At 40.7% G+C, this 25,966-nt stretch overlaps 2 protein-coding genes across 2 annotated transcripts; both read right to left on the bottom strand.

Annotated features, from left to right (window-relative positions):
- Positions 1 to 2,746: 2,746 nt before the first annotated feature.
- On the bottom strand, positions 2,747 to 5,254 carry LOC114767895 (endonuclease domain-containing 1 protein-like). Its single transcript, XM_028959764.1, has 2 exons — positions 4,962 to 5,254; positions 2,747 to 3,340 (listed from the first exon to the last, which is right to left on the bottom strand). Exons 1-2 carry the CDS (start codon positions 5,229 to 5,231, stop codon positions 2,747 to 2,749), a joined length of 864 nt encoding a protein of 287 aa, XP_028815597.1. The 5' UTR covers positions 5,232 to 5,254.
- Positions 5,255 to 17,644: 12,390 nt separating this feature from the next.
- Positions 17,645 to 22,239, bottom strand: LOC114784672 (endonuclease domain-containing 1 protein-like). Its single transcript, XM_028970234.1, has 2 exons — positions 21,928 to 22,239; positions 17,645 to 18,373 (listed from the first exon to the last, which is right to left on the bottom strand). Exons 1-2 carry the CDS (start codon positions 22,198 to 22,200, stop codon positions 17,645 to 17,647), a joined length of 1,002 nt encoding a protein of 333 aa, XP_028826067.1. The 5' UTR covers positions 22,201 to 22,239.
- Between the last annotated feature and the right edge of the window lie 3,727 nt (positions 22,240 to 25,966).

Genomic DNA, 25,966 nt, shown 5'->3' with positions numbered 1-25,966 from the left:
ATATCAAAATTGAAGACGTTTTGTCTGATTGTCCCTGCTCTATATATACCTGTTTGGCAGCATTCATAACCATAGACAGCACAGATCTGGTGACTAAATAAACTGTTTGGTTGGTCATATGAGATGTGGGAAACCCCTCCTTTGTTCTAATGAACCTGACTGTCAATTACTGTCATCAATTTATCAAGTGCTCTGAGAAATTCATATATGGTGTTCATGGTATTATGTTCTTGACTAATTTTGACAACTGAACAGATGACTATTTTGCATATGATGACTTACGCAATGAAATTGTGCTGTCATGTTTTGGAAAGAACAGCCATTAGACTGAGAATCAATTAATCAGTTTAGATCCGCAGGATCTATTTACTTGGAATATGTGCTGGAGGAATGGAATCATGTTCCCATCTTCTGCAACAGCCAGCTGAACAAGACCATGAAATAACATTATTGTACATAATAACTTTATTATATTTCCTGGTCCGCCTGCTGTATCTGTTTCTTTTGAGGTCTTGACTGTGGTTAATACATCCAGGGCACGTACTGTATCTCCCCCTCCAGACTGATGAACATGTAGGCGGAGAATCAGGTTGAACGTTGCCGGCACCCATACACTGAGGTGAAGCGGAACATGTTCTCATTGCTCTGGCAGCTCAGGAGTGGTAGAAGAAGTCCAGACATGGTGAGAAGTTGCCCACGTCTCCTAAACATGGAATCAACAGAATGGCAAGCACCACAGAGCACATAGTGGCTGAAAATAAAGTCTTCAGCAAATATGGTTGTGGTGTCAAGTACCACCTGCTCAGTGTCTGGCTGCAGGTTCCACTTCCTGTCTGATGAACTCATGTAGCAGTTTGCAACAAACACAGACGATGTTGATCTGGTCATGTAGACGTTATACCAGGAATTTGTCATGACTTTATGTACATTTCGGTTTTAATCAGAAATTGAATACTGCTTTCATTTAACACTATTTTTACTTATACGCTGATCGCCTGTAACATTATTATCTTGTTACAGTGGCATGTGGCAGTAGGCATTAATTGTTCTGTGAGGTTGAGGCCTTACAAGACCTGACCGACACAATTGCAAACGTTGGAAATTCTCCAGATCCTCCAGACCAAAACTGTACCGTATTCCAGAACGCTCCCATTCACACGTTCGTGTGCAACCAAATAAAATGGTTTTTATGCATGCATGTTACATTGTAATCGGCCAGCCAGACAAGAGAATGAAGTGCAGAAACACGACATATTGGGAAACAATGATTTATCAAACACCAATTAAACGGCACGAGGGCCAAAAACAGGGGAAACAAGAGGGGAGAACATAAACGAACCCAAAGGTGGCAATTGTTGCAATTGCCAGAACTGAAAACCACTATACGGCTAAGTTGCACGGTCCACATGAAAATGCTCAAAGGTCCTTATAACAGGGCTCCAGCCATGTCCACCTAATTCCTCACACCTGTCCATGGCTGGAGCCTTGACATCAGGCAGATTGCCGCCAGGGGCGTCTCCAACCACACCCAATCGTGACAGTAATGTTTTTATTAATATTATTATTTATCAAATCACACAATAGGTCAGGTCCTTTGACTGTCTGACTAATAGTTACTTAGTAAATAACCATGGACTCAAGTCTCATGACTTCCTGTCGTACAGAGGCCTTACATGCATGAGGCAGGAAAGGCTTGTGCCCATTATCGACACAGGCACATTAATAGAGTGTAAGAAACACCATCCAACGCTAATCTAACCACATTCGCAGGTTTGCCGAAGCAGCTCATGCAGAAGCCCACAACTCAGTTGCATTTAGGTTGCGAGGGCCTACAGCAAATATAGTGTATACATATAGTGTATGTCTGAAATGTACATTTCTGGTAAAAAAAGGAGAATCTTGTGTAAAGAACATTTTATTTAAAAATAATATATTCACATCTGGCAATCAGAAACCAAGGAAAAAAGTTATTTAAAACATAATTCATGTAATAATTGAAATAATTATTGATTACAATATTTAGTCAGTCTGGTTCATTAAAAATGTCAATTTAAACAATTTAAACTATAAGGCTTGTGCCCGTTATCGACACAGGCACATTAATAGAGTGTAAGAAACACCATCCAACTCAAATCTAACCACATTCGCAGGTTTGCTGAAGCAGCTCATGCAGAAGCAGCTCATGCAGCAACTCAGTTGCATTTAGGGCATAAATTGAGGCCTACAGCACATATCCATAATTCAAAACATAATTCATGTAATAATTGAAATAATTATTAATAACAATGTTTAGTCGGTCTGGTTCATTAAAAATGTCAATTTAAACTTTTTTTTTCTTATTTTCATTTATATTTAATCCAGATTATTCTAAGACTACATCCTGTGGGATTGACTATTTTATATTTAAATAAAATATTACCTAATGATTAAAATCTTTCAGAGCCGAACCCTGATAAAGGATCCACTCGATCTGAACCTTATGGCCACCTGGACACGAGGAGACTATACATGTGGATGTATTCAACTGCAGTTGGAAGTATATGTCCTGAAACATAAAATTACATATAGACAATCTGTATAATCTATGGAAACAGAAAATTTAAAGAACAATGTCTGATATTAAAACCATGCATTCCGACTGGAGCGACTATAATCCAAGCACTATGCAAGAACACTGAAAAGATGGGCAAAATGCATGGGCGGTAATATCCCCACATTCTAAGTAAGCGAACTATGCCCACTCATTTCATTTTCCTGAGCACTGATTGTGAAACACTGTAACCTCCGTTCCAAATCTCTGCTTGAGATGCATTTCCAGTTCAACCAGAGGCATATGTCTCACATCGTACCCTGCATTTCTAGCGGCTGGTACGATCTTGTCATTGCTGTTGGGATCGTTGCGGCCGATGGCAGCAAATGTTGGAAGTCTATTTGTGAGGTTTTTACTGCTGTAGGTGGGGCAGCAGTATGCCGACCACAGGTACTCTGGAACAGCTACTCGATCCTGTTTTAACCACCAGTCATCACTCTCATAAGGTAAGATTCCTGTGACAATGTAGGCGTCGCCAATGCAGGATCTATTAAGAAACTTTAGAACTTTCCCCTCCTGGATTGCCCAGGGCCCGTTGTTGGACTCCGCCCACTGAGGAACAACATTGGTCAGTGTGAACGTCGCCATGCTGTCCAGATAGCTCCGGTGACCGAAGCTGGGGTTGAGGTGGCCTCGGGAGAAGCCGGAGTTTTTGTAGTCCTGCTGCACTGCCTGGCTCTCAACAACGTTCTGCTCCAAGGTTCCATTGGGGAATGGAATCATATTCCCATCTGCGCTGCCGTTAGCCAGCTGAACAGGAACAAGAAATAACTTTAGTATATACTGTAAGAGTGACACCCTCTAATATAATGTGGAAAAAATGCAGGATGGGAACTATTCATCTGTTTTGAGATGACGGGAAAGTAACCCCCACATATGTGGAACCGCACATCATATAGTCTATAAATGCTTACACGAAAGTTTATAGGAAAATCTCAAGCCATGGAAAAACACTTTGAGAAGTAGAATTTTCAAAATTCCCACAGAATTCAGCCCCTTTCCAAATGGTTAACCATCATGAGTTTGATAGCAATAGTCCCAATTTTCTACCACCCAAAAACAACACACAGTCACACACTCACCATTAATAACAAGTTATATGTGTTTCTCTTTACATTCAGTTTTTTCCATGTTACTGTCCTGTTTAAAAGTAAAAAAAGGCCTCCCCCCGAGCAAGAGGTGTGAAAGGCCCGCCATTTGTTTGGGGTCCTCCGCTTGTGTCTTTGTTTGGCTGCGACACCCCCCAAGCAGGAGACACAAAGGGCCGGCAAATGACAACGAGCGCAAAGGGGCGGAAACAACAAATTTTCTCTTGTGGTCTGTGGGCACTTCTTTTTCCTTTCCATCAGGAGCTGGAGGGAATTTTTCCTCGCTGTTTCTCCTGGACCAGGCGACCTCTCTGAAGCTTGTCTCATGGCTGTTCTCTTTCTCTATCCCTTTCTCCTTTCTTTTATTTTGAGTTTTTCTGTAACAGTACAGGGTGGGCCATTTATATGGATACACCTTAATAAAATGGGAATGGTTGGTGACATTGAACACGTTTTATAAGTCGTCAGAAACTTGTAAATAACTCATGAAAGAATAAAGTTACGTTAAAAGCACACTGGAGACACTTGGGGTTAAGTGTCTTGCTCAGGGACATGATGGTAGCACACCATTGTTTTTCTTGTGAAATTACCAATAAATTTGATGTGTCACATGACCCTCTTCCTATTGAAAAAACAAAAGTTGGATCCAATGACCGACTTCAAAATGGCCACTATGGTCACCACCCATCTTGAAAAGTTTGCCCCCTCACATATACTAATGTGCCACAAACAGGACATTAATATAACCAACCATTCCCATTTTATTAAGGTGTATCCATATAAATGGCCCACCCTGTAGATTACTGCAATAGTAATCTACTGGTGTTAATAAATTAGAAACTGTTCATTCTTTTAACCTCTGTTGTGCCATGCCTCTTTCGTACAAGGTAACATCAGAGTGGACTGTTTTAATACAGTGCTTTGGGTAAAGAGTTTATACTTCTTTTTACAATTTACCTTTTACAATTGCCTTGTTTTCTTGAAACAATTACATGATATGCGTGGAGAATGACACTCTGTGATCTAATTTTATCCTTTTTTTAGCCCTTACCAGCAATTATTTGAATTCTGCCCCAGTTTGAATAAATTCTGATACTCAAACCAGGCACAAAACAAATTTGGACAATGTTAAATATTTTGAGGGGATGAAGTTGTTCACCACATCCAAATCATCATAATGGGCCTAAACATTATTCTGTTTTTTTTCTTCTTCATCATACATTCTACTGACCAGACTGTAGGCATCTGAATGATACAGTTCTTATTTTTTTCTGTGATCTGACCTGTGGTTCATACATCCAGGGCGTTTTGCGTCTGTTCTCCTTCAGATCGGTGTAGAAGACGTAGGCAGAGAACCAGGGTGATCGACGCTGGCGGCTGTACAGCGTGGCGAAGCGGAACCTGTTCTCGTAGCGCTGGCAGATCGGGGTTCCAATGATACCCTTAGTCGGCCAGGAGTGGTAGAAGAATTCCAAACATGATGAGAAATTGCCCACGTCCCCTAAACCCACAGCCAGCAAAATTGTGAGCACTGCAGAGCACAAATAAACCATGATGCTGAAATGAAAGTGCCCGGAACAAGTCTCTTCAGCAAGTCTGGTTCTGGTGTCTACTGCCACCTGCTCAGTGTCTGGCTGCATTCGTGGTCATTCATATGTGCCCCCTATTTTAACATGTTCCACCCACTGCATTTCCTGTGTGAAGAAAGCAACGCCTTTTCTAGGTCAGTTTTGCATGTCATATTTTTAGAAGGTGTAGAATGTGATGCCTTTTTTTCAATGTCTTGTAAATTCATTTTTGACAGATATGTTGTTTCTAGGCTCTGTACATAACTGTTTCAGGGCCATTACAGTTCATCCAACAGCTTCATTTGATTGTCTCAGCAGCAGATAACTGAAAATGCACAAAAACGTGTAAAGCATTTCCAGTTCAAATCTGCTAAACCAAACAAAGCTACAGGAAAATGAACTGGAACAGTTAACAGGTTCTCCTCCTTCTAGAACTACTGTTACACATATTTTACAGTTTTATACAACATGTCTGAAAGTTGAGTCATGGCAATCAGATTGACAAAGTTCTGTGGATGCAGAATGAAGCGTCTCTGCCTTAAAGAAAGAAGTCCAGTTGCCATGACTCAACTTTCAGACAAATTCACCTGGATGACTGAGAATCTTCACAGTTATATACAACATGCTTTAGAAATAACAAAATTAAAAGATACAATCCTTAGTTATTTCTTTCCATTATCATTTATATGAATTATGTACACCAACTGCATTGAATACAGAAAAAAAGTTCAAAAATTGAGTCCTGAGAGATGACTCAGTGTCCACTACCCCCATATCTTTGTGCCGCATGATTCAAATGCTCTGAAGCACACATCCTTATAAAGCCCTCTATATACAGTGCTATCTTCATTTTACATGTCAAAAAGGATTTGCAGCTCCTGGTGCTTTCTCTTTTGGGGAAACCAGGACCAAATGGCTCTTTCAGATTGCCGACCTTTGGCTCCTGAACCACCAAGGTGCTACTGAGCAACATACCGTCCCCACACACTGGGCGCCTTTCATGGCTGCCCACTGCTCACCAGGGGTGATGGGACACATTTCATTGTGTGCACCATCTGCTGTGCTGCAGTGTTTCACAGTGACTTGCTTCACTTTCACTAAAATATTTAGTCCTTTGTGGACTTACTGTCAATTTTCACTAACACACCCTTCTCATTTCTTTATCTCTTACCACCCACTCCCATGTGGATGGGAAGTTTCTCCTGGAGAGCATCCTGATGCGTAGTGATTATGTGGGATCGCTGAACTTCATGGCTTTCCCTGCTAGGCCTAAAGAGACAACACATAACCCCAGTTCTTGCATCACTGCACTGGTTACCGGTTCATTTTAGAATTCGGTTTAAAATTTTATTGATAGTTTTTAAGGCCCGAAAAATGACAGGCCCCACCCTACATAACAGATCTTGTTCATTTTCAACCAACTCCTAGATCCGTAAGATCAAGCAGCAACGCCCTCCTCCACCTCCCTTGATCTCGCCCCTAGCAGAAAGGTGAAAGATCCTTTGTTGGGCCCCGCCTGTGGACCCAACTACCAGTTGACATAAAATTTGCCCCTATGACCTCTTGCTTAGAAACCATCTATACTCTTTAGCTTTCCCATATTTTTAAAGTTTTCCCAACAATAATCTTATATTCCCAATTTTTTAAAGGTTTATGTTATTATGCATTTTCTGTAATTTTTTTTCAGCCTCCCCAGTTGTATTTATTCATTTATTTTTATTGATTTGTTCCTATTTGTTAGCTCCTGCTGTCCCTGTGTTTTACTGCATTCCTCTTGTGTATATTTGAATGTCCTTTACAAAAAAAAAATGCTCTACAAATAAAGTTGACTTGACTACTGCCTGGCCCTTGCAAGCCATCTGCTAATCCCGACTGGAACATACTACCTCAATATTAAATAATAATACATAACTGAAATCCATGGACAAATCTCATGGAACATCCCAGTATAATCTAGTGCTGACCAGAGGAGGATGGGTTCCCTTTGCTGAGCCTTGATTCCTCTCAAGGTTGCTTCCTTTTTTAGGGAGTTTTCCCCTACCACTCTCTAGGGGCCTCAAGCACTTTTCTATTCTTAGCCGCTTTGTCACAATGTACACTGTAAAATGTGCTGTATAAAAAATGTATTAAATTGAAATTTAGTCTGACTTATTGTTACTACGCTTTCTGCAGCCCGACTGATGACCTTTGTTCAGACTTGCGTGCATACAAACTAAGAGACCTGTTCTGGCTGACAAGTTTACCGGAAGATGCATCTCTGTGCAATGTGTTGTCAGGACAATGAAAGCAATGGACTCAAATCTCAGGACTTGTTGTACAGAAGCATGACATGCATGAGTTTGCCAGTCCTGTCATGCTGATTCAGAAAACTGCATTACCTTTGGCTGTAAAGTTCATCCCTTGATGCCAAGGGGCAGAGAAGAGTCCCAAGAACCCCATTTCCTGATTTTCACTCTTCTCATCGTCTATGTGTGGGGTTCACTCACTCACCAGTCATCTAGTAAAATTTTGTGAAACAGGCTGGACGGGTCAGTTGGTGTGTGATCAGACTGAAGGACAAAATCAAACAAAATATGAAACATGTTTCGCTCTTGTTACACATTCCGGTCTTGGGGCAGTGGTGGCCCAGCGGTTAAGGAAGCGGCCCCGTATTCAGAAGGTTGCCGGGTCAAATCCTGATCCACTGAGGTGCCACTGAGAAAAGCACCGTCCCCACACACTGCTCCCCGGGCACCTGTCATTTACATTTAAATTTACAGCATTTAGCAGATGCCCTTATCCAGAGCGACATACAATCAGTAGTTACAGGGACAGTCTCCCTGGAGCAACTTAGGGTTAAGTGTCTTGCTCAGGGACACAATGGTAGTAAGTCGGGTTTGAACCTGGGTCTTCTGGTTCTTAGGCGAGTGTGTTAACCACTAGGCTACTAATCACTAAGGGTGATGGTTAAAAGCAGAGGACAAATTTCATTGTGTGCACCGTGTGCTGTGCTGCTGTGTATCACAAGTGACAATCACTTTACTTTATTTTATTATTTATTTGTTATGGGTAAAGTTTTTTTGAATTTTAATGACTCTGCCTTTCTGTGCAATGTCCTGTCACTACTTTTCACAATGCATTCTTTGGATGCATTGTTCTAATTTCTATAGCTGATCATACTTAATGACCAGATGTTATTCTACCATAACCACTGAATCCAGATCCAGAAGCCATCCTGGAACATTGGGCACACCAGCCCACTGCACGACACAAACACCATTCCCTCCCATACCACACCAAGGGCCAATTTAGAGTCACCTAGTTCACATGCTTTTGGACAGTGGGAGGAAACCAGGGAATTGTAGGTAACCCAGGCCCACTCCACACCCAAAACATCTGGGAGAAGGATCCAACCTTGCAAAATAATCTGGATCTTGGACACCTTGTTCAAATGTTACATGTAGCACCAGGTTCAGGAGAAAATGTTGCTTCGTTTCACTATGTACCGTCTAACATGTATGCAGCTGAAATGACATGGAGAGCAGATGTTCTGAAGTATAGCTCAGTGGCAGATCTAGGTGAAATGTTGTATTTTACAATTTGACACTTATTTACTGTAGTTTGTTTTATTGTGTTTATTTTTTCTAAATAAATGCCATTATCTTATGCATATGTTTTGTGAAGAGGAGGTAGTTTGAGTCTTCACGCCACAGCATTGTCAAGTGGCCAGTAGGTGTCAACGTGGAGATGGCCATCAGATTAGTTACATGATTCCAGGAAGTAGAACAATGTAGCGTCTACGTAGGATCACAGATGGTTGATCTTCAAAGAACCTTTTAACCTTTGACATTTACATACAAATTACAAACCTGGACCCTCAGCCTGATCGTCCCGTCTTCCCCCACTGTCACAAACATGATGCTAAACAGACTGGGTCTGCAAACTGCTCATCGGGGCTCCAAGCTTCAAAGCATTCCAAAGACCTCCTGCCTGGCCCCACCTTTGCAATACACAATCACGCACACACTTAAACGCATTGTCTGTATCTTGTGCTAGGAATATGTGATTATAAGTGGATCCCGTATATGCACGCGTTGTGTGTACGTTCCCTTGTATGAATTATACTAGTTACAACTTTCTATTTTGCATTAGGTAAACTCTAATTACCTATAATTAAGTGTATAAGTGTATTTCCACTTTCCTACTTCCTAAAGGTCCCTTTCTTGGTATCAGAAGGAACATCTCTTTACTACTGAAACAGTGATGCATACCATGTGATCACAAAATACATCATACAATTTCTATAGGGTAGAAATTGTAACTGCAACAAACTACAGTTTCTCTCTGGGCCAGCCATAAAAATTCCGGTCAGTCGTAAACCCAGACAAAGGGAACTTCTCCCGCCAAAATGTCACACTTGTGATTGGCCATTCAGGCCACATGATGGGCGTGCCAGAAAGCATCAAAAACACTTCGCACAGACCACGCATTGCTCAGAAACCTTTCCTTTTCACGAGACACTCTTTTCAACACTTTGTTAAGCTCACCTCTTGGGCTTACTCTTTGGCAAGTTTACCTTCAAGGAGGACTTCCAGCTCAAGATCTAAAGGTTGTGGATCACGACCCTACCACATCAGGACTCTTTTGCATGAAACAAGTACCAATGCAAGTAACTATTTAGATGCACGTTTAAACCCCTTTTTAAGGTGAACTTAAGAATTCTCTGACGATTCTCATTAGGCTGTGGTTAATTGATGTGTAATACTGCCATTCTCTTTTCATCACTTTCCTTTACCCTGTATGTATATGCTTGTCTAATTGTTGTATGTTAGCTATAGCCGTGTTTATTAAATTCTTTAAATTCACAATCGTTTGTTTCTGTGTGCTGCACACATCTGGAGTCACTGAACGTTTGACCCTTTAAGCTACATGCTAAATTACTGCTAGCACGCAGAGTGGGAAAGCTACCTTTCCTGGCAAAAGGGGGGCATAATCGTTCCCAGAATTGATAAATAATTATATTATCTGCTCCGTGGACGGACAGATCAAGTAATTGTAACATTAATTCTGCTACCGTTTATCCCAAAATCTAATCTAAATGTTTATTATTAATTATAACCAGTTATAATTAATTATAGATATTTCCTTTTGAGCTAATTCGTTACAACAAGTCGACTGAAAATGTCGCTACACATGGTAAGAGATAGCACAGAGTTGAGCCTTTAATACTGATTTTTAGACTATTGTAAGAAAACTGCAACACTGATCTCCATTGAGGTGCTGTAAGGATATAGGGAAGATATAGAATATAGGGTAATAAATGTTTATATAAATGTCCCCCTTTATAAAAAATGAGGACACGTGCTTTAACATGACGGTAGAAAAGGCCAGAATGTGGCTGAGAAATCAGAAATCGATTTGAATCCCTCGAGATTTGCATAAAGAACAAGTAAAATTCAGAAAAATATCTTCTTATCGATAGAGGTTTCACCCGCTGCTCTTCCCTGGAAGATCCAGTATTGTCATGGCCAACGCGCCTCCAGCCCGCTAGAGGGCACCTCACCAGCCTGGGAGACGACGACCCGGAAGAGGAAATGGAAGCGGGCGGTGGCAAGTATAAAAGTGAGGTAACCCCAAGGAGACACGCCCGCTCTTTGTATGAGTTGTATGAGTTTACTCGCCAGAGACGCTAGCTCTCTCACCCCCGACCCAAGATAATTGTACCTTCTTGAAATACGACCTTCGCCTGCCCACGACTTCGAGAATTGCCTGACCCCATGGAAACCACGAAAGGAACCCCGACCGGAACTTCCTGGCTACAACCTCTACCTGCCCTTGAACCTACCTGACCCATCGGTTAAGACGGGATTCCATGCTCCCCTACCTTCCTGCCGCCCAAGACCTACTCCCGTCCAGTCCAAGATCCCGGACCATCCTGAAACCCGCCGTCTTCCGGTTCTCCTCTGCCCCGGTCCTTCCCAAAGATCCCGAACTGACTCCCCGCTGCGTTGCAGCGCGTCCATTGCTTCCTCATTCCTCGCCGGCCAGGCGCCCCCGGTCCTCCTGCCCCGCTCGCCCAGTGTCCTCTACCGGTACGCCGGCTTATCCCCACGCCCAAAGTATGTCTGCAAGTACGTCATCGAATTCCCCCTGTGACAAGTATGTTTAATTCTGGGTAATTCATGTGGACACATTATTACGACATGTCATAGCTTTGAAATTACAGATAAAAGTAAAGGCCTCCTTGTGCTTTTTCCATATGAAAACATGGTTGTGATTTATTTGGTTTCTTTTCCAACAGAAGCTGACATGCATCCAGAAACAGATCATTGCATTCTTCATTTAAACTACAATACAACTCAATTGAGCAAAGGATTTGAAGACAGAATTTATGTTACAGGAAATGGAGAGGAAATCATCTATCTACACCTTTAATGAAAGTAATCCAAGTCTTCACCAGGAGCACACAGGCGCCATTGCTGGAAGATCAGGATGTAGGGAAACCCTGTTAGCAAATGAGTTTCTCATGACAGCTTATGGAAAAGCAGGAGACAGTGTAAGCCCCATATTCAGTAGAACATCAGGCCAATGTGTAGGAGTGGAGGTTGAATTCAGGGTGACTGCACATATGGACGGGGACTAAACATCCAATGTTCATCTCCCACATACTAGACAACCAACCTTAACCAAATATTTGGCAACTCTTTTTTTCTCTTTCTTTTCCTTCTCCCAAGAAAAGTTGTTATATAAGAGTTCAACATTCTACGTCTTCTACGTTGATGAAGCAGGATGCACAGGATGCAGATGTTGCACCAAGTGCCCTGCCAACACTTCACAAACACAATAAACACTTTTCATAATTAACCATGATCTGAAAACAATATGACATTCACAAATGAAAATCTATAAGGAAATATGCATATTTCATTGGCCGAGTTCGGGGACACATTCGCAGGCATGCCTGGAGCGGGTGGAGTAGCCGTCGTACTGGGAGAGGAGGACCGGAGGCGCTTGGCCGGTGATAGTGCGGCCGGAGGTGAGCTGGAACGGGAGCGGGGCCGTGGACGCACCGCGGCGGGGAGGGAACTCTGGCTCCGTGGGGGGTAACGGGGGAAGGAGGCGAAGGACGGAGGCTGGACGGGAGGGCGTCTGGGATGGCAGGAAGGTGGGATAACATGGGAGATCGTATTATGCAAAAGGGGGCAGGCAAACTCAAGGTCAATGGCGGGCGAAGGTCGTGGTCACAATGGGGAATCCGTTTAGCGATCGTCGTCACAAGAGGGGCAGGCAAAGTTCTAGGTCGGGGACAGCCAAAGGTTGTGGTCATGGATCTCTAATCAGTCGAACGAGGGGAAATAGGACTGGCGTCTCTGGAAATAAATTCATCAAAGAGCGGGCAGTGTCTCCTCAGTGTCATCTAGCTTTTATACTTGGCACTGCCCGCTCTCACTTCCGTTTCCGGGTTGCCGTCTCCCCGGATGGTCTGGCACTCTCTGGTGGGCTGGAGGTGTATTGGCCGTGACAGCATACCATGCGTTACGAATACAAAACATAGCTTTTACACAAACACAATGAGTTTAGCTAAATGGACCACTATGAAAACTAAGTTGCTTGCAAGATAAACAAAAAAGAATCATTAACAACCTTTTGCATGTCTGTGTCACTTGTTTTACATTTACACCATACAAATAGAATGAGCTCCGCGCCAGAGGGAATCGGCATTACATTCTAGTGATTGGAATTACGGCTCTTTGACGAGAGCTGGCTCTCATAGCTTGTCTCACTTAAAAGAGCCGACTCTTTTGACTCCTGAGTGGCTCTTCAGAATTTTTTGCTGCTTAAATTAATTTATTACCAAAAGTAATGTAAAATTATAAGTGAAATCAATGACTAACATACATTAAACTAACTTAATATTTATACTAACATGACTAACTTACATTATATCAAATTTGGATTGATTATTTGGCACGGTAAAGAAAACAAAATCATTTAAATTAGAGAAAATGTTTTTATTTTTCTTCTCACTGGATGGATGTACACTTATTTGTAACGCCTGTTCGATATGAGGACCATGGCCTTAGACACCCTGCAAACCAAACCATGGCTACCATGTCACGTTATTGAGGCTACCATATTCCACATTTTATAGCTTAATTTTAGAACCCTAACCAATGAACCTAACAAAGTTTTAGAATCTGCACAGCTGCCTGTTCACATGTGGGAAAGGGACGGCCGCTATGCAGCCCTGGTCCTGGATGGCACTTGTCCAGTGAATAGACATATGGAATGGGAAAAATAAAAAGACTTATGGTTTGTTTATCAATGTGCTTTAACACTTGAGTCGGGGTTAGACCATCTGACCTGACATTCTTGATGTTTAACCTATGAGTCACTATTCTAAAAGTGCTATATATGAAAATATTCAGCACAAACTTCAGATGCGCTAAAATACTGTAAAAAACATTCTAAACATTAATGGAAGATATTTAAGTCTACAACTTTCGTCTTTGCATATTCTGTCCGAGCTGAAGCTGCTTACTCTGCTAAAATTACATTTAGTTTTTGCTAAAATTATGTTTCGTTTTGGTGGTTAACTCCATAGGGTTAATAGATTTGCGTTGGTGCATCATGACCTTGGACGTGCAATATACGATATTTGCATTCATGTTGTGACATTTGCATTCATGTTGAGACATTTTCATTTGTGCTGGGACACCGTACTATACTATCCCCTTGTGGTCTCTGAGAGATATTACAGACTTCATTAAAAGGGAGGCTTTAGATGTCTAATTTACATGATGGCATTATGCAGTTTTACTACTTTTTGCATGTTGGCCACTATTGTCTGATCAAATAGAAGAGCTTCTGAAGCTGAAAGGGTTAATGCTGGTTCTGATGTAAAATGACTCCCCAGAGCCTTGGCAACCCATGACCCTGTTGCCGGGTTTCTTTGGAGAACTTTCCTGACCATTGCAGAACAAGAACTTCCTATGGGACCTGCAGTTTTGGAGGTGGCATTACTAAGCCGTATAGCCATCACAATTTGGTCCTATTTGGTAAAATGTGGTCAAAGTATTTTAAAACACTTGCCCACTTTTTTACCTCCAACACCTTAACTTAAACGTCAAAATGTTAAATCTCAGCCTAATCACAATTTAGCTGAACAAAGAAAAAACACAAATGTACTATAATTTACTGTAACGTACATTTTTTAACAATTTTAAAACAAATTAGCATGCATTTATTGTAGATTTATTCTGTTCTTTGACCATGGAAACGTAACTACACTGCAATCTAATTACTTGTAATTACATCGTGATTCTATGCATTTGCACAGTACACATGTAATAGTAAACACTTGTTAAAGTGTTCAGTGTTAAGTCATTTGGTTTTTATTTAAAAAGAATAAAGCTGTTTCTCAATATAATATATGTAATATCATGTATATATCAATAATATCAATATCCTTTGCAAGAACTGATCAAGAGCTTTAATTTGATATGTTTATTGCTGTGTGATAAATGGACAGACAGATCCTGCCCTAATACACAGAAGGATAGATGCTGGAAAAGGAAATCCAAATCAGCAAAAACGTTCTCTCCAAAATGAATTCCATGTTAAAATTACCCATCAGTTATAGTAACCTCTCCAACCTCTTCATCAAGTTTGCGGATGACACGACTGTGGTGGGACTCATTAATAACAGGGATGAGTCTAACTACAGAAGCGAGGTGAGCCGCCTGGCCAAGTGGTGCGGAGACAACAATCTCTCCCTGAATGTGGAGAAGACGAAAGAGATTGTTGTTGACTTCAGGAGAGGAAACACTCAGCATGCTCCTCTGACCATCAACGGTGCATCTGTGGAGAGAGTGAGCAACACCAAGTTCCTGGGTGTGCACATTACTGAGGATCTCTCCTGGACAAATAACACCACTGCATTGGCCAAGAAAGCACAGCAGCGTCTTTACTTCCTCCGCAAACTTAGAAGAGCAAGAGCACCAGCCCCCATCATGTACACATTCTACCGAGGAACCATCGAGAGCATCCTGTCTAGCTGCATCACTGTGTGGTTTGGAGCCTGCAATGCATCCTGCCAAAAACCTCTCCAACGCATAGTCAGAGCAGCTGAGAGAATCATCGGTGTCCCTCTCCCCTCCCTCCAAGACATCTACAGCACACGCCTCACCAAGAAAGCCCTCTGCATAGCAGCTGATCCCACCCACCCAATGCAAACCTTCTTCAGCCTGCTGCCATCAGGGAGGAGACTGCGGAGTCTCCAGGCCAGGACCAGCAGACTGAAGGACAGCTTCACCCATCAGGCTGTCAGGAAACTCAACACCCTCCCAGCTCTGCCCCCACTCCCCTCACTCCCCTCTTCAGCTCCACAAACTTTCTGAACCCTAACACACACAAACTGACCATGCACCAGTCACTCTGTGCAGCTTTGTTCTGCCAACTACCTCACTTGTCACTTTGTCACTTTAAACTTACTCTGTTGCACTACATGGGTTTGCACTCTCCACCATGTGCCCTTATTTGTATATGGTGTTTTTACAATTGTATATTGTGTTTTTTTTTTTTTAATTGTATTTATACCTTTGTATTCAATGTTACTGTTTTGTATTTAATGTTACTTGTATGGGTCTGAGAGTAACGTCATTTCAATTCTCTGCATGTCCTGTACATGTGGCAGAATTGACAATAAATCTGCAGTTCTGTTAATAGAGGATTATACAACAAAAATGCAATGTTCAAAATAACCCCAAAATTCACCCACTCATGCAGTAACACTCTCTAAAAAACACTTGTTTGCTCTTCTGTCACTCAGGTTGGGGTGAACTGATGACTCTGTATGTCAGACCCCAGGAATGATGGGATACCTGTCCGTCTCCACCATTACCAGAACTAAAAAGGGTGTATGAGTTTTTCTCTAAAGGCATGTAGCCGTTATTCTACTTTCTTCCAGTCAAAAGAGTCTTTTACTGCAAACCAAAATCTAATCCATATACCTGTTGCTGATTTCTGGAAAGTAAGATTTAGTCAGATACAGTCAATATTTAGTCAAAATTACAATTGGGTATGTTCAGTCATGTCATGTTCAGTTTACAGTTTAATGATTTTCAGTTTAAAATGTGTCAGTTTCAATCTTCCATCTTTAATATGCTGAATTGTCACATATCATCTTATATATATAATATTTAAGTTAAAACTGAAAAACCAGTTAGAACATTTTGATTCACCTACTTCAGTAACACTTATTGACCTGGGTCTGTGTGGTACAGACATGCCCTAATTTGCAAGTCTTAACAGAACATGGTTAAAGTTTCATTTTTTAAAATTAATTTCTCGTCTTTCCATTCTCAGAAGGGCCAAATATAATAGACGGTCGGGTCATAGCTTCTTTAAAACTGCAACTGTTGTGGGATGTTACTAGTTACTGGTCTGCCGAGGTCTGGATCTACTAAAGGTTATCCAAGGAAAGACAGGACACATGCTAGTCCATGTTGCAATAGAACGTCTAATAATATATTCTGTAGCTCAAATAGCAATTTCTGACACATCAATCAACATAATTTATGTGAATTGAAGCATCTGCTGCTGATGGACCAGTACCAGATACCACAAGAGACCACACCTCTACTGTATTATGAGGTCGAATGTCGTAGACTGTCATGTGCTAAGCCAACATGAAGTTCCATTTTCTAGTTATCACCGATATTTTTATTATTTAGCAAACCACACAAATCTGTTTCCTCTTTAAAACAAAGCTGTCTAATTTTTGCTGATGAGCAATTTTTTTCTTAACTGTACAATAATGGTACTGACAGCAGGTTTGTTTGGTTTATTCACATCACAGGATAATAAAATATATTGGTGCGACAGCTTGATTAAAGTTTTTAAGTTTAGCCTGTGTTCACTTTTTCCAGTGTAGAACTGGTACGGAGCATGGGAAAAGCCAAGCCTTTGTTCAGCCAAAACATACAGGTACATACAGGGTTAATCCACATTAATGCTACAGCCATTATGGTTTAATGGAGTCCTGATCGATTAAGCCTAATTGATGTCCGCTGGGATGGATCAGGACTCCATTACCAGGTGTATGGGCACCTACTGTTATGGGCCCATGGCCCCGAAACTGAAATCTGACAACATTCACAGGTTTGCTGAAACTGCCGCCATGTTCCTTTCATGCTGAAGCAGCACAGAACGAGATAAAAAAAAAAGAAATATTGTATAATCAACATTTTTATTTTGAGAATTTTCATTGTGACACTGTCAGTCATACATTAATAAAATTGCCTAGATCTGGAACTAAACGAGTAACAAGGCTTCTATGTATTTAAATAGACATGATTCCTTCTTCTGCCAATTTATTGTGCAGGAAAAAAAAACAACGAAAACATTATTTCCGAGCATTAAACAACATGATAATCTGCTTTTTTTTTTTTAAACGCTATCACACTAACTACCACTATGATGATGATTGCTGTAATCACTATAATCCCTATAATCACTACCAGGGAACTGTTGCTCGCGGCTTCATCTACTGCTGTCGAGCACTGATTTTTGAACAGTCTGACCTCCGTCCCAAATCTCTCTATGAGATGCTCCTCCAGCTTATCCAGAGGAATGGGTTTCACGTTGTAGACTTTCTGGGAGTTGCTCACTGTTCCATTGTCCATCTCTATGGTGGTTTGATTATCGTTGCACCCGATGGCAGCAAATGTTGGAAATTTGTTGGAAATGGATTCGTTACTGCTGTAGTCGGGGCAGCAGTACGCTGACCACAGGTACTCTGGAATGGCCACTCGATTCTTAATCCACCGCTCTGTCTTATAAGGAATGATCCCTGTGATGATGTAGGCTGGGCCCTTGCAGTATTTAATTAAACGCTTTTTAACTGTATCCTCCAGGACGTTCCAGGGCCCGTTGTTGAACTCTGCACGCTGAGGAACAATGTTGGTGAGAGTGAAAGTTGCATCTCTGTCCTGCTGGTCCCTGTGGTGCTGGCTAGGGTTGAGGTGGCCTCGGGAGAAGCTTGAGTTTTTGTAGTCCTGCTGCACTGCCTGGTTCTCCACAACATTCTGCTCCATGGTTGCATTGGGGAATGGAATCATGTTCCCATCTGCGCTGCCATTAGCCAGCTGAACAGGAACAAGAATTAACTTCATATATACTATGAAATACATGGCAGATTCTTGTGGAAATGTGCTGATTCTGTGTTATACATGTCATATAGTCTACATACAGTCCCTGACAAAAGTCTTGTCTCTTGTGTACAAATTGACCTCAAATGCCGCTGAAGTATATTTCTAATCAAGATTTTTTCAATCAAGAAATAGCTCATTTTATTCCCAACAGCTTTTTTTTGTAATAATGTTTCAGTGCAAAACGAAACTGTCAAAAAGTATTCTAATATTCAAAGCTTAGTAAAGCCCATTGAGTCAATTTTTGCAAAGACATACGTGTTGTTGCCTTGTCATATGAGCTTCACCTGTGACCCCAGTACACTAGACCTTCACATCAACTGCAACTAGAGCTGCAAATTTGCCTAATATTCAACCTGAGACTAAAGTGTTGATTTTCAAGAGGATGAAGACCAGATCCACTGCTGATGTGGTAGACACCTTCAATGTGTCTCAGCGTACAGAAGTACAGAAGATAAAAAAAAGATTTGAAGAAACTGGAGACATTTTTGACACGCCCAGGTCAGGCAGACCCCGCAAGACAACTGCTCGAGAGGACTGTTTGTTGGCTCAAAAATCCAAGGCCAGATCATATTCCACTGCAGCAGAGCTCTACGAGACCCGGTCACCTGAAGTCCCTGTGTCAACCAGAGCAGTTTGTCGGATTCTGTCTTGAAATGACCTCCATGGTCAAGTCGGTGTCCAGAATGCAGCACTAAACAAAAGACAATTGAAAAACCGTGTGGCATTTGCCAAGGCCCACAGCCTGCTAAGAGGATGGACGCTGGAAAAGTGGCAGAAGGTGGATTTTTCAGATGAATCTTCTGTTGAATTACACCACAGTCACCACAAATATTGCAGGAGACCTACTGGAGCCCTCATGGATCTGAGATTCACCCAGAAAACAGTGAAGTTTGGTGGTGGAAAAATCATTGTCTGGGGTTACATCCAGTATGGGGGTGTGCGAGAGATCTTGTTGTGGAGAGAATGAATGAGAGAGAATGTTGTGGAAGGCAACATCAATAGTCTGAAATACCAAGAAATCCTAGCTACCTGTTATATTCCCAACCATAAAAGAGGCCAGATTATGCAGCAGGATGGTGCTCCATCACATACTTCGATCAAAGTTCCTCAAGGTGAAGAAGATCAAGATGCTCCAGGACTGGCCAGCCCAGTCACCAGACATGAACATCATTGAGCATGTGTGGGGTAGAATGAAAGAGGAAGCATGGAAGATGAAACCAGAGTATATTGATGAACTCTGGGAGGCATGCAAGACTGCTTTCTTTGCTATTCCTGATGACTTCATCAATAAATTGTATGAATCCTTGCCAAACCGCATGGATGCCGTACTTCAAGCTCATGGAAGTCATACAAGATATTAAATTTGGATCTCACAGCACCGCTAATTCATTTGCTGACATTTTTATTTGCAGTAATTTTTTTTCAATTTCTGTATAGGCAACAAAACGTATGTCTTTCCAAAATTCAACCTTTCTGTCTTGATTAAATGATAAATCTTTTTTCAGTGAAACTAATTCATTTCAATGCATTAAACATCATTAGGTAGGGTTTTAGCTTTTCATATGAGCTATGATTCAACCAATTGATTAACTAAAAGTCAGATTAAAAGCAGGTGTTTCTACAAAATAGATTAGTGACAAGACTTTTGATAGGGACTTTGTGCTTATATGAAAGTTTGACATGAAATTCTGAAAATGTTCACTGTTGCTATCAATATGATATCAATATAATGATTTCAAAAGGCTTGATATTTTCAATGTTTAAAGTAGTTACACAATAAAGAGTGTAACAGAGCTAAGGTCTGTTACTGATCTTAAACACTCCAACAACCTTAAAATATGTTACACATATTTTATGTTAAAGACATAAAGTGTAATATTTGTTTGCAATATTTGCATATTGATTCATTGTATACTTGCAATATTTTCAATACTTTGGTCTGTAGCAGTCGCTAAAGCATTTCTCTGCATATCATACCGTGTATGACTGTGTATGTGACAAATAAAAGAAATAAAAATACCTATAAAATCTATAAATACCAGTAAAATCTATTTACTCCTCATTTTATTATTACACACTGTTTACTATCCCAAAATTCCTGGGGTCCAGTTCACCCACACCTGAATGATGAAAGAAGACACATTCATGCAGCTAAATGATGAATGTAACAGTAAAGTAAGTAGTAAATGGTAAAACCAAAGGCAACAACCTGTAGCTCAACCTGTTTCACTGCATGTAAAACATTCTTAAGTAACTTTCATCACCTCATATTGTTATGAAAGTGAAAGTGAAAGTCATTGTGAAAGGACAGAGCAGAGCACACGGTGACTTAACGTGTGTCCCCTGCTTTTAACCCACCTCCCTTGGTGAGCAGTGGGCAGCCATGATGTTAATATTACTAGCTTTTAAAATTTTTTTAATTAATTTATTATCTTTCACAAATGGTTTGAGCAGAGAAGAGTTTTATTGGCGTTTCTTAGAGGTTGACACGTTTTTTTACCTCTATTTTTACAACCGTATTTATTTAAGTTTTTTAATTAATAAATGGTGTTTTTAATTTTTATAATTTTTCAATGGTGTTTTTAAAATGTCTAATCCTGGAGAAGTCCTGATATGTATTGGAAAAATTAAATATTTACTAAAAATTAATTAATCTTTCACACCTAATAATTTAGCAGTGATATAATGCAAATAATCCTGCTGAAACCTGGTTTATAGAAATTACAGCAATGCTGTAATGTGACAGATTACTTTAAGTTTAGCCAGTGTTTAATTGTTCAGTGCAGCAGCATGCAGAATTACAAACTCACTACGGTAAGGAGGAACTAAGCCATTAAAAGATTTAAAAGTGTTCTTCTAAAACCTACAGGCAGCCTGTGGTCTTGCTTATGTGATCCAGTTAAAAGTTGAGCTGCGGCATTTTGGACCAACTGAAATCCACCAACATTTACATACATTTTATTATAAAAATCTAAGCAGAAAACTAAAATCCATACATCAAACTCTATTCAAATATTGATGTACCAGAATCTCTTTCTTTTGAAACAATGACATGAAGTGTGTTGAAAAAGAGACTCTGTTCTCCTATTGTTCTCTGAGCAGCAATAGAATTTTGATTGTAGAAGATCATTCATTAGTTTACAGAATTGGGAGAGACCGTGGTAGTAGCTTAGTGGGTAAGACACTCGCCTATGAACCAGAAGACCCAGGTTCAAATCCTATTTACTACCATCGTGTCCCTAAGCAAGACACTTAACCCTAAGTTGCTCCAGGGAGACTGTCCCTGTAGACTGATTGTAAGACGCTCTGGATAAGGGCGTCTGATAAATGCTGTAAATGTAAATGTCTTCTAACACATCTGTACATTTCACCGCTTATTACCACTTACAGTTTTTAATCATTAGTATTTTTTTGTCTTTTACCCTTTTAACAAATCTTCTATGACATCACACTACACTGAGTTGATCTTTTTTCTTTAGCAGTCTGACCTGTGGTTCGTACATCCATGAAACTTTTGTTTTCGCCTTTTCATTCGTTGCGTCAGAGAAGATGTAAGCAGAGAACCAGGGTGATCGTCGCTGGCGGTCATACAACGTGGCGAAGCGGAACATGTTCTTGTAACGTTGGCAGATCGGGGTCCCGTTGATGCCCACGGGAGGCGTGGATTGGTAGAAAAAACTTTTACAGGGTGAGAAGTCGCCAACATCCCCAAAACACACAGTCAGCAACACAGCAAGCCCCACAAAGTGCAAATAAATCATGATGATGGAAAAAGTGCCGGCATCAAGTCTGACATCTAGTCCCACCAGTTCAGTGTCTGGCTGTGGTGTCACTTCAGCACCCATTTTTATCGAGGTTCCATACGTCACTTTTCCTGTCAGAAGGCATCACAGGGAGGGGTCTGCAGCAAAGACAGAAGAATGCTGACATTCTACCATGAACATTACAGACGATCTCTCAACTGTAATCAGACATTTAAAACTGCACATACAGGCAGTAGGTAAAATGTAGTGTCGTTTTATTCAACACCCCTTATTTGTATAATTGAATAATTATTTTTTGGTGATTACAATGATGATTTTAGCAGTTCCGACGTTGTTTAACTATACAAACCAGATTCTTAAGAACTGGAATCACGACTCCAACACCACTTCTGTCATCTGCTTTTGGTTTACTGTAAAGAGCTGAGGCTATTACAAGGCTAATACAACAACATACAAAGTATACAGTGTATTGAATAAAACGTTTCACACAGGCCCCCATAATGCATTTATACAAATAAAAAAAAAGTTTACTCATTTGCACTCATTTTAAATGCCTCTAAAATATTTACTCCTCATTTTATTATTACATACTGTTTACTATCCCAAAATTCCTGGGGTCCAGTTCACCCACACCTGAATGACACATTCATGCAGCTAAATGATGAATGTAACAGTAAAGTAAGTAGTAAAATGTAAAACCAAAGGCAACAACCTGTAGCTCAACCTGTTTCACTGCATGTAGAACATTCTTAAGTAAAGTTCGTCACCTCATATTCTGTTATGAAAGTGAAAGTGAACACACAGCACACGGTGACACAACGTGTGTCCTCTGCTTTTAACCCACCGCCCTTGGTGAGCAGTGGGCAGCCATGACAGGCGCCCGGGGAGCAGTGTGTGGGAACGGTGCTTTTCTCAGTGGCACCTTGGCGGATCGGGATTTGAACAGTTAGGTGTGTTCAGTCATATAATTTTCAGCTCGTCCATTGAGTTGGTGAGTCTTGCTAATTTTATTTTGTGAATGTGGGTCAGTCATAACCTTCACCTGAGCACTAAATACAATTGAGTGGAGAAATAGTTCGGCCTTTCTTTGGTCCACAAGAGTGGAGTAGCATCGAAGAGATGAACTTAATGACTGAGCATCAGTGATATGGCTGGCACCGATAAATTAATAAGGGAATAACTGGAAACAAGTGAATTAAACAGAGAGTCCTAATTCCTAGACCTAAATCACCAACATCTTATCACCAACGTCTTATTCAACATTTATTTTTTTGTCATCAAACGATGAGGAAAAAACCCTAAAAGTCTCACAAAGAGACTTTTATTGTGTATGCACGAATAATTTTTTTGCAAGCTGCTAGCTCAATGCCCTTTGTTAAGTCACTGACTGTAGATCAGTGAACCTGCATTGTTTTTACTAACGTTAATTTGACAAATTCGCTAGAAGAAGTGTATTTAACAATGTCAGTGAAGAAAGCAAGGGATCATTTCATAGCCATATTCATAGCTTATCTGAGGCCTCTGTCCCTGGTATAAGAGACTTTATATTAATATCTTTCTGGTATGTCGCATCTCTTTCCCTTGACAAGGTCTGATAAAATGATTATAGGAGAGGATTGCTGAGAATATTATTTTTCATCAGGCTTCGTAACTATGACGAATCCAGGAGATTTTAAATGAAGGACAGAAAACATATGGACAATATGATTAAAAAAAATAACATGAATTTGATTTAATGAGTAATGACACTTTACTGCAACGCCTTTTTTTCTGTACAGTTGACCTGAGTCATGTGATGTCCCTAGTCTTTTTTCGGTACCCTCAAGTCTCGGCAATATCTTGGACTTCATACCCTACGGTCTCTGCAATGTCTTGATCTCGGTTTAGGCGGCCTTGACTACAGCAAGAACTAAGACTTACAAAAACTCAAATGACAGCTTGACGCAAAGACTAAACTAAAGCTAATATTAAAACAGGCTGCAAAAACAACTCCAATCCATAGTATAGCATGGACTTGTAAGATTCTGGCCTTCAAATTATCCAGAACTTTATGGAACTTAAAGGATCTGCTGCTGATGGACCAGTACCAGATACCACAGCAAATACCTTCAGGAGTCTAGTGGAGACCACGCTTTAACACAACAGGGCATGTTTGGTGGAAAACTGGGTCCTATTATAATCCCACATACATAATCCCACATACATCATGCAACGTTAGAGAATTTGCCTAGCACGGTGGTGCAGTGGTTAGCAACATGGTATAACACCTCTGTAAGATGGGAGATTCCAAGTTCATGACTTTTCATGTGTTGTGAAGAACCCCACATGATCTCCAAGCTGTGGCCCTCCCCTCATATCCAGAGGTGGAAAGAGTACTGAAAAAATGTAAAAGTAAAAGTAAAAGTACCCATCTAAAAACCTACTTGAGTAAAAGTAAAAAAAAAAATCTTAATTTGAAATTTACTGAGTAAAAGTTACTTAGTTACTTTCAATTACTTGATGTAAAAATGACTAAATCCAATACAGCACTGGACATTTTTATTTAACTTTTAGGCATAATAATGTAAACTATTTTCAGACCACCGCATAAAACAGTTGGCCACAAAAGTACCAAATTCAATAAAAAAGAATTCAAAACTGTGATAATATTGAACAATTCCTTATTAACAAACTGAGCTTTTGGTTCTGTCTGCAGCAAACATAAATGAGCCCACTGACTGCTGATATAAGAAATGAAATAAAGTGCCCTGCCCAACAGAATACTACAGTATTGGACTGTAAAACTCTTGTTGTTGTTGTAAAAGCAATGTAAAGTATGGTATACACAGGCAAAAAGCATATACAGAACATCCGAAAAGTATTCACTTTTTCCACATTTTGTTATGTTGCAACCGTACTCCAAAATTGATTAAAGTATTTTTTTCCTCAGAATTCAACACACAACACACCATAATGACAAAATGAAAAAAGTTTTGGCAAATTTATTAAAAAGAAGATTCACAGCACAGCCTTTGCCATGAAGGTGCCGCCTGTTTACCCTGATGATCCTTGAGATGTTTCTGCAGCTTCACTGGAGTCCACCTGTGGAAAAAAACACTTTATTTTTCATAATTTGGAAAGGCACACCCCTGTCCATATATGGTCTCACAGCTGACAGTTCATGTCAGAGCACAAACCAATCATGAAGTCAGAGACAGGATTGCCTCGAGGCACAAATCTGGAGAAGATTCCAAAAAAAGTTCCGCTGCTTTGAAGGTCTCAATGAGTGGTGGAAGCATCATTTTGTGGGGAAGTTTTTCAGCTGCAGGAACTGGGAGACTTGTCAGGATGGAGGGAAAAGATGACTGCAACAAAGTACAGAGACTTCCTGCATCCAAACCTGCTCCAGAACGTCTCTTGAACTCACGCTGGGGCGACATTTCATCTTTCAGCAGGACAACGAGTCGAAACACACAGCCAAGAAATCAAAGGAGTGGCCCAGCCGGAGCCCGGTCTTGAATCCGATTCAGCATCTCTGGAGACATCCGAGCACTGACGCCTCCCATCCAACCTGATGGAGCTTGAGAGGCGCTGCAAAGAGGAATGGACCAGACTGGCCAAGGATCGGTGTACCAAGCTTGAGGCATCATATTCAAAAAGACTTGAGGCTGTAATTAAAGTATAACTCCACATGTGTTCATTTGTAGTTTCGATGCCTTCAGTGAAAACACAGTGAATGAGAAGGTGGTACAGGGCGGTAGTCGTTGAGGGAGCAGGATGGGGT

The sequence above is a fragment of the Denticeps clupeoides genome, chromosome 2 (assembly GCF_900700375.1).
Source record: "Denticeps clupeoides chromosome 2, fDenClu1.1, whole genome shotgun sequence".
Classification (NCBI taxonomy): domain Eukaryota; kingdom Metazoa; phylum Chordata; class Actinopteri; order Clupeiformes; family Denticipitidae; genus Denticeps; species Denticeps clupeoides.
The sequence above is the reverse complement of the archived record's forward strand: the minus strand, read 5'-3'. Positions and strand labels throughout refer to the sequence as shown.